Source organism: Vollenhovia emeryi, unplaced genomic scaffold, assembly GCF_000949405.1.
Source record: "Vollenhovia emeryi isolate VEMERY1.0 unplaced genomic scaffold, V.emery_V1.0 DF939211.1, whole genome shotgun sequence".
Taxonomy (NCBI): Eukaryota; Metazoa; Arthropoda; class Insecta; order Hymenoptera; family Formicidae; genus Vollenhovia; species Vollenhovia emeryi.
Window position 1 is genome coordinate 137,251 of NW_011967155.1, and position 11,005 is coordinate 148,255.

Here is an 11,005-nt window from a genome sequence, read left to right on the forward strand (position 1 = left end):
TGACTGGGATCGAGTGTTTCATGAAGGTTTACACTCAATTTGATGGTTATTTCGGACCGTCAACGTATGATTGCGTGTATTTTTTCAAGGGTAGAAGCAAAAGCAAAGAAGAGAAAAATAATCGCAATATTAAAAAATTCAAGTACACATCTAAATCTCGATGAACGCAAGGAATGTCGTAAGATAAAGTGAGTCAGACGCAGGATTAACATTTAACAACTCTCTCTGAAGTTAAATTACTTAAAAACGCAGAGTATATGCTTCTTAAATTGCAAGTGCCTATCGCGTGAAACTTCAGTCGAGGATCTAAATTTGCAAAACTGAGATAAGACTTTTGCACGAGTGTAATATCTGTTGCGGACGTAAGCTGACGCAAAAATGTAATTGTAGGTCATACTCTTCACATCGAATATGACGAATCCACGAAATCTCACTGGTGAACAAATGGGTGCTTACTTCGGTTACGCCGTGGCTGCTGGCGATATAGACGGAGACGGGTTGGATGACCTGATAGTCGGTGCACCCATGTACACTGTTCCAGATAACCCGGAAATGACCATCGAAACCGGAAGAATCTATGTTATCTATCAGGGCGATGGTGCGGAGAAGTTTCGCAAATTCGACACGAGGTAATGAAGCTCCTCGAGTTCGTTTTAGAAAATGAGAGAGAAAAGAGGGGGAGGGGGCAAAATATCTTACGTTACATATTTACGAAAAAAAAAATACATTTAGAGAAAAATCCTCCGTAGAGCGGAGACGCGGGAATATCTCCGCTCCTCAAGTTCATTAACTCTCCGACCCGAAGGGTTAAATGAGCCCTGCGTCGCGCAAGTCGTTGAACCGCGGCGATAAAGTCTTATCGTTATCCAGAGACGGCGAGAGCAACCGCGGACGTTTCGGCTTGTCGCTGGCCTCACTGGGGGACATCGACCGTGACGGTTACGGTGACTTCGCCGTCGGCGCGCCCTACGGTGGTCCAAACGGTCGCGGTGCCGTCTACATCTACCACGGCTCACGGACCGGGGTACTGGACAAGTATTCCCAGGTGATCCACGCGGAGGATCTGGACAACCCCGTGCAGACCTTCGGATTCTCCGTGGCCGGTGGCCTTGACCTCGATGGCAATGTTTATCCAGATCTAGTAGTCGGTGCATACGAGTCGGGGGCAGCGATGTTTTTCAGGTTGTTATCAATCGTCCTTTGATTCTCGATGCCTCGGTGTCGAGCAGGGGCCTGTAGATTGCATCGTTGACTTTTCTGCGTTCTCCAGATCACGACCGGTGATCAAGATGGACTCCTACGTGACCTTCGACTCGGAATCCAAGTTGATCTCCTTGGACAACAGGAACTGCACGCTCTCGGACAACACCAGAGTCACGTGTTTTCCGCTCAGGGCTTGCTTCAGATTCACAGGAGAGGGTGTTCTCATGAGGCACAATTTCAATATACAGTATGTACTCGACGTGAAGAAGACGAAGAATCCGAGATTGTTCTTCCTGGAGTTGGAGGGCAGGAACACGATGAATCACACGATCACGGTCGAACGCGATCGCCAGTTCTGTCGTACAGTTCAGGTAAGTAGGCAGATGATATTAATCATATATAATGTTTTCTTTTTCCAAGTCTTATAATTTTGACATCGTCTTAAAGGTGTACGTGACTCCTAACATTCGCGACAAGCTAACGTCGTTGGACGCCGAGATGCGCATGAGTCTGGAGGAGGAACGGATTCCGGATAATCGCCGTCGTGATCCTAGAATGCCACTAAGACCAGTCCTCGGCGCGACGACCTCCAGGAAGGATACTCTCTCTATCAGAAAGAACTGCGGCCCCGACAACATCTGTATACCCGACTTACAGCTCAGCGTGAGGTCCAACGTTGGCAGATACTTGCTGGGATCTGGCAAAAGGTTGGAACTCGAAGTCCTGGTTCAAAATGCGGGCGAGGACGCGTTCGAGGCAACGTACAATCTGCAGCTGCCGGCCGGCATCGATTACATCAAGATCGAACGCGTCGAGACTATGGAGATTCCCGTTCACTGCTCCGCGCCCAAGCAGTCGAACAACAACACTCTACGCTGTGATATCGGAAATCCACTGCCACAGAGGAAGCTGGTCAAGTTCAAAGTGCTACTTCAGCCCGTGACGTCGCACGGGATGAAGCCCATCTACGAGTTCGATATGCACGTCAACACTACGAATCCCGAAGATTCCAACACTGCCTACGATAATAGAGAGCACTTGTCACTGCCGATTTGGATAGAGACGGATTTGCGCGTCGACGGTGAGAGCAAGCCCAAGGATCTCTATTATAATCCCGACAATTACACTGCCGCGAATATTACAACGGAGCTGGAATTGGGACCAGCGGTGACGCACAATTATACGATTCGCAATCAGGGCCCATCGGATATCGTCGAGGCGGAGGCTTTCCTTGTATGGCCCGCTCAAACTTTATCCGGCAAGATACTCATGTATTTACTGGAACAACCGGAGACCGCGGGACCGATCGCTTGCGAATCTGCCAATGCGAATTATCTCAGTTTGAAGGTACGTATAGTGCGGAAAATTATTTCTCTGCATATCCATGTACGATAGTATGAGTCATAATAACGTATTTTGCAGCTCGATCAGCGCAGAAGAGTGCACCTTAATTACCCTGATTACTCCGGCGTAATCCTGGACGAGTCGCAATCAGGCAGGACGATTAATGTTCAAAGAGGCTTCGAGATAGACCGTAACAAAGTAAATCAGAAGGAAGAGGCCGAGATTAGTAGTGGCGACAGCTCCAATATCCAGAAATCACGACACTCCTCGTCGTCGTCCTCCTCCTCGTCCTCCTCGTCTTCTTCTAGTACCGCCGAAACTAGGAGGATTCAGCTCAACCCCACGGGAGAGAAACCTGAAGTGCTCACCACGACGTACACGCACAACTCTTCCGGAACTAGTTCGAGCGGTAGCGGTGGTTCGTCCAGCAATCGCGGCGGTGTTGTTTTTCACACAGAATCAAGTGGCAGTTATGGTTCCACGACGTTAGGCGGAGGATTTCGTGGATCTGAGGAGGGATCCTTTGGCTCAAGGTTGCCCGATCTCGAACAGTCCTATGGAACTCGTACGAATCAATCCGTTAGGGTGGAAAATCGTTGGGAGGAGAGCAGTGAAGCACGAGGGCATACAGTTTTACCTCCGGGAAGGTACGACTCAGTTATGACTGACAGCGACAGGCAGTATCAGGAGTTGCTGAGGCTGGAGGAGGAGGCTCGTCTGCGGCAAGAAGAGGAGACCCGACAGAGGAAGCTGCAGGAGGAGCGCAAGCAGGAGGAACAAGAACGTATCATCGCCCTGCAACGTCATCAGGAGGAGTTAGAACGGCGTCGGCAGGAAAACGAACGAAGAGAGGAATGGCGAAGAGAAGAAGAGCGGCGAATAGAGGAAGAAGAACGGCGAAGACAGCAAGAAGAAAGACGCCTGCAGGAAGAGAGGGAACATAGATACAACGAGGAATACGGTGTGACTACTACGGGTGGTCATCGGACTACGGAAGATGATTTTATCACTGGCGATCGCGAGGAGACAATCGGAAGTCGGGAATTTGGTTTGCACAATGTCAGCTCCACGCAAGAACTGGAGCGGATCTTCGGCACGTTGTCGAAAGATGCAACTGGTTACCAGCTATACAGCAGACAGGGGCAGCAGTATGTTCAGTTCAAGGCGAGGTTCAGGACATCCGCTGACAGAAAAGAGTACATAGAATTCCAGGACGGCTCTACGTTCCCACTTCAAGATCGTTACGGTGGGCAAAGCTACATCTCGGAATCCACGGAGCCCCGCGACAGTCGATTCCTCAGGATAGAAGGCCAGCTGCTTATTACTCCGGACGGCAAGGGATACATCGTGTTGAAGGATGGTCGAAAGTTCCCTCTTCAGGGTTCTTTCACACACACTGAGGAAAGAACGTACACTTTGCGTGGTCCGCACGACAGCTATCAAGGTGGTCACGCTGACAATCAAAATCAGGGAACTTACAGTCAATCTTGGCACGAGGAATCATCCAGTCTCGGTGCAACTTCAGACGGCGGTTACGAAAACAGATATAATACTCGTACACATGAGGAGAAACGAACGGAAGAGAGAACGACTAACACCAGAGTCTACGGAAGAAATCGTGAACAGTTTAACGACGAATTCCCTACTAACAGACCGGATCCTAATTTCCCGAGCTCGAGATACAGACGCGAGAGCGACATGGTTGACGTCGAGGAGTTCAAGAAATTCGAATCGCTCCACAGACATCGAAGAGACCTGGAGACGGACGACTTCCCGTCGGACGCAACGTCATTCCAAGATGACGATTACTATCAGGAAAGCGAGCCCAAGTCGCAACTACCAATACCGCCGTGTGACGCGGCCAAGTGCGTTATGTTGCGATGCGTGTTGGGTCCGTTGAAAAAAGACCAAGAGGTCTGGATCAGCTCGAGGTATCGCGTCAACGCTCGGACTTTGAAGGAAGTCGCCCTCGAGGAGAAGGTGAAGGTGTCGACGAAGCTGGTGGCACGTGTCACGAAGCAACCGTTCATCGGCACGCCTGCTGAACAGGTCGTCAGGAGCGACGAAGTCGTGACGAACATCGAGCCAAGCGCGGCGCCTGCTGTTCCGGATATGATTCCGATATGGGTGGTGGTCCTGTCGGCCTGCGCGGGAATGATAATCCTCTTGCTGCTCATTTACCTGCTTTATAAAGTGAGTCCAGCGAATGTAATGTGGAAAAATTGCAAGTGACACTTTTCCAAATTTTTCTACAAATAAGTAACGCTCGTCCGATTGATTAATAATGAATAATATGTTAATTTTCTCCCGTACAAGTTGATTCAGTCTTCAATATTGATAATATTGAGTGACTAAAGTCAGGATGAATCGACAATAATCTATTCGTCTCTTATTATTTACAGTGCGGCTTCTTCAAGAGAAACAGGCCCTCCGACGCGCCAGAGAGACAACCGCTGAATCGAAACGGTCACTTCCAGCAAGGCGAGGATCACTAAGGATCACAACTGTCCACCTTCGTTCTGACGAAACTTTCGACTTCTTGGCTATGCCGGTACCGTAGGCGAATTTGAACTCAACTATGCGGTTGAATCATGAGAAACGCCTTGGTCTTCTGATAATCGGGCAAATGGCGATAATCGCGTTGCGTGAATTCGCTCGGTATAGTCTGTGGACGCAGTTTCGACTTCTGCCGAGTATCTCATTAGCGTTCAACAGTGCCTTAATCCGCATCCAGGCTGTAGACGAGCATCTACCGAGGTGCACTGGAAACGTCGATTTTGGGTGATGAACGATTCGTCACTCGTATACTGCCGCTGAATACTCCTTCCAGCTCCTGCAGCTCGACCACACAAGTTTCTAGTCAGGAGACGTTCTTCTTCTTCTTTTTTTTTAATTATTACCTGTAATTACTTAAGCCGCGCGTACAGTCGGCAGATACGAACGAATATCTCGACATTCTTCGACGAATCGTATCTTCGTGTATATACGTATATGTATAATGTTATTTTTTTGTATACCGTCAATCGCGGTAGAACGCCTTGATACGTGCCTCGTCGCTTCCGCTGTCTTTTTTTACGATAGAGTACAACTAATTATTTTTTTACCCGTGCTCGGTCGGCACGAACTCGAAAACGACTTCGTATCTCGCCGACGATTCTCTTAGCAAAGCTCATTCGGTGCCGAAAACATTATAGATAATGTCCTGTAAGACCCCTTTCACACGAGCACTTTGATGATCGGATATTGAATAGTAAGTCACGCCGTAGACAATTCTTCAGATGTCTCTCAGATGTTTTTTACATCTTCGTATTTTGGATGCTGCTTTAGCAGTGTTTCGAATTCAAATTCGTTTGAGAAGGGTCTACGTCTTCCCGAAGAGCGATTTTGAAATCGCATGGATTTAATTATTTATTAAATTTTTATGTTATATACATAATACCGTAACGTATGCTTGAGCGCCGTAACAATAGCGTGATGTGCCGTCACGCGCGCAAGGTGAATGTGTGTACAATCTGTAAATTATTAATTTACGTTACTAAAACTATCCACGAAAAGTGGTTTAACGCAATAATATTCAATTAGAAAAGATTTGTATCTTTCTGGTATAAATAGATAGGGAGCTAGAATTGACTTGTACATACAACGTTAAGATATAAATATTAAAAAATATATATATATACATCTAATGAAATTAACACTATTTTGCGTATACTGCTAATTACTCCCCTAATAAATTTGCTGAAAGTTCGATTATAACTGAAAAGAAAAAAAACTGTACAGGATAAATTTATACAATCATTTATTGCAAAATTACAATGACCAGTGATTGATATAAATTAAACGTTTGATTAACCTGTGTATTGTTTGTGCTATTTACTGATCGCATTGATTGTTGAAATCAGTGTAAGTTATATCGTGCACAAATTATATATAAGAAAATTCTTCCAGATATAAAAAAATATATGCTTCATATTCTCGTCATTTTGTTTAAATATCATGGACAGTATCCTTCATATTCTTTCATTGATAAAAGGTATATAAAAATAATTTATAATGCATACAATTGTCAGTTTGTAAAATATGCTACCACATATCATCGTTAATAGATTTTTGCGTTTTGAGAACCTTTCACGCAAATGGATCAGTTTTGACAAATGGATAATAGTTACAACGGCGACAAATGTGATTGGTATTTGTGCAAACGTGTGAAGGCGACTGTGTGTGTGTGAGGTCGAGGAAACTAAAATCTGTGAAATATTTTTATAAAAAGAATGTCAACTTCTTTGTAAAATCGTACAAAAGTTGATGCACTAAAGAAAATACGTATAAAAGAAAGTAGTGAGATATTGTGTACTTAAAAATATATAATTCGATTATTGCTATTGCGCTATAACTATTTACGTCTATATTCGGCAATTGAATCGAGATGGAATACGTTATCTCTGGGATACAATATGAATGACAGGAAATTGGAGCGAACATTCTATCGGGCAGTGCGAGATCGTTACTGCTCCTCAAAACGCCAATACGTTGTCAGACAATATGTACAAATTTATATTATGCTTAATTTCTATCTTTAAAATCACAATCAACAATTTTCTCATTTATTCTTCTTAACGGGCTGTATGCAATTGCTAAGATAGTGAAAAAAATGTATGATTTGGCGTATTACCATTAAATACGGTACTCGTATACCATATATTCTCGAATGCAACAATGATCTAACGCATGAGCGAAAAAATAACGCGTAAATTAATATCAATACCTTCAAATCTGCATACTTCCGATTGCATCACGTGATATGGAATCTCGAAAAATTCCGTCTAATAATATTACTTGTGCGTTGAATAAATCTGTTCTCTGTGAATGACGAGTATGCGAACCTATCTTTAACATTGGATTAAACATCGACATTTTATCGACGGATGCGAATGGCGCTCGTCGAGTACCTCTTGAACAATGATGATCAGACAACGGACACATGAACATTCATATCATCTAATCGTTATTATCACTATTGATTTCTTCATCTATATCGTTATATATATTATCCTCGTATCAGCTATCGGGGACCTGAAATTAAATAATGTTTAAAGAAATTAATTTAACGAGACTCGACGAGCTCGATGACGCTTAGTAACGTAAGAAAGAACTTTCGTTTCTTACTTTCCACTGTAATTGGGTGCCCACTTCGTAGAGTTCTTTCAGCGTTTCTGTCAACGTGCCTGAGCTCTCGAGCTCCTTGTACTTGCGATACAATTCTAAAGCTGCTCGTGCGTCCTCGGCCGAATCGTGAGTTTCAGACTGAATATTTTTACCCAAAAAGTGCCATGTCAAGAAGCGTAATGATACCATACGATGATGAGGTAAGTGGAATAATAAAACTGTATCTATTATTTGCTCCGGCGGCACCACCAAATTTATCACCCTGCAAAGTTCGCGCAAGTTTAAACGAAAAATATCACCAAGAAGAAGGTGACGAATTATTGTCCTATATCTATAGGTGTCAAGCAGAATTTCACCTAAAGTCGTTTTTCAGGCCGTGCCCGACGAAGATTATGCCGTTGTCCACTAAGAACCTCAACTTTTGATACGTCGATTTCAGAGTTGTAAGATGTTTGCTACTAAAGTTCGCGTCTAAGTCACCCGGCTGGATCCCGCTGAATTTTGTCAGATAATCAACCACCTGTTCCTGAGTGCTTATATAATCGTCTATAAACGCTTTACCTTCTAATGGACCATGCCTATTTGAAAGAAAATATATTGTGACTTGAAATAACGCGAGTATTTATCGCATTTTATCCGATCGGATTAAAACCTCTTCGTTCACGAAGCTGTTTAATAATAGATCATACCCGCGTATACAGGTGATTCGTGCGACCGACATATGGCTCGGTTTTATAGTTGACATCTTTCCATCGCTCCGCAGCTCAGATTCTTCTTGATTCAAAGTAACGAATTCTGCATCGATCCCTACTAACTCGCCTGTGACAATAATTAGGATATACAATACATCGATTTCACATCGAGAATTATAAATTGTTATGACAGAGGAATCTACCTTTCTTAGGCATTTCGTCGGACGACAGGGGAGTAAATGTAATGACTCTGGTCCCACCACTGCGAGCGATACATTTATCTTCTCCGAATACGTCGTACGTAAGAGGGCTGACAAGTTGTGTTGGTTCGGGTGCAGGTATCGCTGTGTAATGGAGCACACATGGAACTTTCCAATCGAGATTAAACCATACCGCTTCCTGCGGTGTCACTGGTTGTATACTGCAACAAGCATCGCCCGTCAATAATAAACGACGTTAAAGATGTAGACCAAGTTCTTCTCGGATGCTAAAAGGACTCACCAGAAATCGTTGAAAATGTACCATTGCGACACGGCGTTGCCTGCCGATCGTTCGTGATAACTTGGTCCAACTTGTAACAGTGCCACAATGTTCCTCCGCTCCTCGTTATTTTTATCATCGATGTAACAGACTACAGCACTGAGACCGTACTGTATCTTCTGAGTGTTACAAGAGATCTCCGGATTTGTACTTTTCACGGCTTCGTCGTCTTCCACGTTCGATGATATATTACAATTTTCGACATTTTCCTCACCGTTGTCGCCGGCATTCTCGGAAGTTACTTGTACCGTTTTGTCATCTTGGCCGTTCTCTATCACGCTCGTCTGCGCGGACGTATCGCTATTCGATTCGTTTTTCAATTCGCTGATCTTTTTAACCGACATCTCCCCGTTTTCTTTGAGGGAGATCTCTATGTTGTGAGGTATCCAGGAGTGCAGATAATACAAGTGACTAGGAGGCGATGTAACGGGCGCCGTCGACGAGGTAGATGGAGTAGAGGATGACGTTGATAATTTTTCTGTCTCTGCGCAGTAAATGATAATTAACATTAATTCAGAGCTACGTATTTAACTTGTACGACGCGAGGTATTTGCCTACCTGAGTCGCGGCCAACGTGCCTAAACCGACAGCCAGTTCTCGTGCAATTATTGCCATATCGACAGAGCTTCGCGGTAACAGGCACCGGACTGGAGCTGGGACTGCTCTCTTTCCCCGTCAACACGTTTTGCACCACGATGTCCATTTGATTTTGCCAAAACGCCTTATCCTGTAATAATTCACGACTTTGGAAATTACACATGGGACATGACGCGCAGATTTTCGTGCTTTGATTCTGTATGTACATTTTGTGCGCTATGATTGTACATCTAATCTGATGTTGTAAGTACCTGCTGAGTATCTAAGCCACAGTTTAAAGCCAGTATTTGAGGTAGTTTAGTCAATTGTCGAGACTGGAGAGTAGGTGTATATTTCTGGCAATTGTCACACCATGCGGGTGTAATTTTCTCAGGTCTTAAACTGCGGGCAAGAACATTTGTGAACGGTACCTCTTCAGCTACAAAAGGTAAATCTTGTATTCAACCGCGAGTGTGGATGTGCGTGTTAAGCTAAGGTCACGCGAAAAGTCGATTTAGTGCGTAAGCTGTTTGAAACTTTAATATCTTGAACGTTGATCATCATTTTTGTTGGATTTTATGTTCTATAAAATGAATACTTAAAAAAAAATTTTTTTTAATCATCTTACGAGACTGCGAAACTGCTTCTTATATCGTTTCGCTTCAAAATACTAGTATGTCTGAAAATATATAGCCAAAGTTTCAATCATTTTACACACCAGATACACTTTCTATCTAGCCGAAGCTTCGCTTGAAAATTGCTTACAAGGATTAATTATTTCTGGATAAACCAAGTTACAAAGTAACATGATGGAATGTTTTGTAGCTTCTTGCCCACATTTGAGACAGCGATGTATGTGCATTTGTTCAGATCCAAATAGACGACTGATCTCTGTTTCGTCATCTCGCACTTCATTCTCTTCGGTGGATTTTTTGGTCGTCTTATCTACCCGTAATGAATGCGCAAAGATAAAATAAACGAATATTATTAATGATATTGCAATCGAGTAAAAATATATCTTTACTAAACGAGATATGATTCTATAATAATATTTAGCAGTAATGCGATATACGTGTGTTCATAATTCCCGACGTTTTGTAATAATAGATTAATACGTTCGTTTATTTAGGATACTGTGATCGAATTTAGAAAATTCATAGATCTCGATTTTTCTAACTTAAACAACATAAACTAGACATCGAGATAATTTTGAGATTATTCAGTAATATATATACATATATTAGACATTTAATATATCGGTGTTATCATATTGGTACTTTTAACGCATGGATATTAATCACATATTTTTAAATCCCAGGATTCTCGTGTAAAAGCAAGATCATGCAACTTTTGGAAAGTAAGGTAGAAGGGGCTGGCTGCTCTTCTTACTATAAAAAATATACATAATAAAATCAAGCGATTTAAGGAGTAAAAAGCATTGCCATTATTGGTTTTAATCAATAAAGAGATACATTCTAAAAATA

General features: G+C 43.2%; 2 protein-coding genes across 3 annotated transcripts in view; one reads left to right on the forward strand and one right to left on the reverse strand.

The window, feature by feature from the left end:
* The first annotated feature begins 26 nt into the window (after window positions 1–26).
* On the forward strand, window positions 27–7,410 carry LOC105561109 (integrin alpha-PS2-like). Its single transcript, XM_012010803.1, has 6 exons — window positions 27–629; window positions 871–1,182; window positions 1,271–1,574; window positions 1,651–2,550; window positions 2,626–4,740; window positions 4,950–7,410. Exons 1-6 carry the CDS (start codon window positions 412–414, stop codon window positions 5,040–5,042), a joined length of 3,942 nt encoding a protein of 1,313 aa, XP_011866193.1. The 5' UTR covers window positions 27–411; the 3' UTR covers window positions 5,043–7,410.
* LOC105561107 (PAB-dependent poly(A)-specific ribonuclease subunit PAN2) overlaps window positions 5,430–11,005 on the reverse strand; it is a 12,564-nt gene continuing 6,988 nt past the window's right edge. For both annotated transcript variants that reach the window (XM_012010802.1, XM_012010801.1), the window contains exons 13-21: window positions 10,287–10,466; window positions 9,794–9,960; window positions 9,504–9,672; window positions 8,907–9,429; window positions 8,609–8,826; window positions 8,403–8,532; window positions 8,070–8,291; window positions 7,714–7,975; window positions 5,430–7,620 (exon numbers count right to left, since the gene is read on the reverse strand). In XM_012010802.1, the coding sequence (XP_011866192.1) occupies window positions 7,606–7,620; window positions 7,714–7,975; window positions 8,070–8,291; window positions 8,403–8,532; window positions 8,609–8,826; window positions 8,907–9,429; window positions 9,504–9,672; window positions 9,794–9,960; window positions 10,287–10,466 (1,886 nt within the window). In that variant the 3' untranslated portion in view covers window positions 5,430–7,605. The remainder of the gene's footprint in view (window positions 7,621–7,713; window positions 7,976–8,069; window positions 8,292–8,402; window positions 8,533–8,608; window positions 8,827–8,906; window positions 9,430–9,503; window positions 9,673–9,793; window positions 9,961–10,286; window positions 10,467–11,005) is intronic.

Bases quoted from the DNA above. Each gene is read 5' to 3' on its own strand.
- LOC105561109 (XM_012010803.1), top strand. From the start codon at position 412: ATGACGAATCCACGAAATCTCACTGGTGAACAAATGGGTGCTTACTTC. The intron at 1,183-1,270 runs GTTGTTATCAAT...TGCGTTCTCCAG, and splicing joins GGGGCAGCGATGTTTTTCAG to ATCACGACCGGTGATCAAGA. The intron at 2,551-2,625 runs GTACGTATAGTG...CGTATTTTGCAG, and splicing joins CGAATTATCTCAGTTTGAAG to CTCGATCAGCGCAGAAGAGT.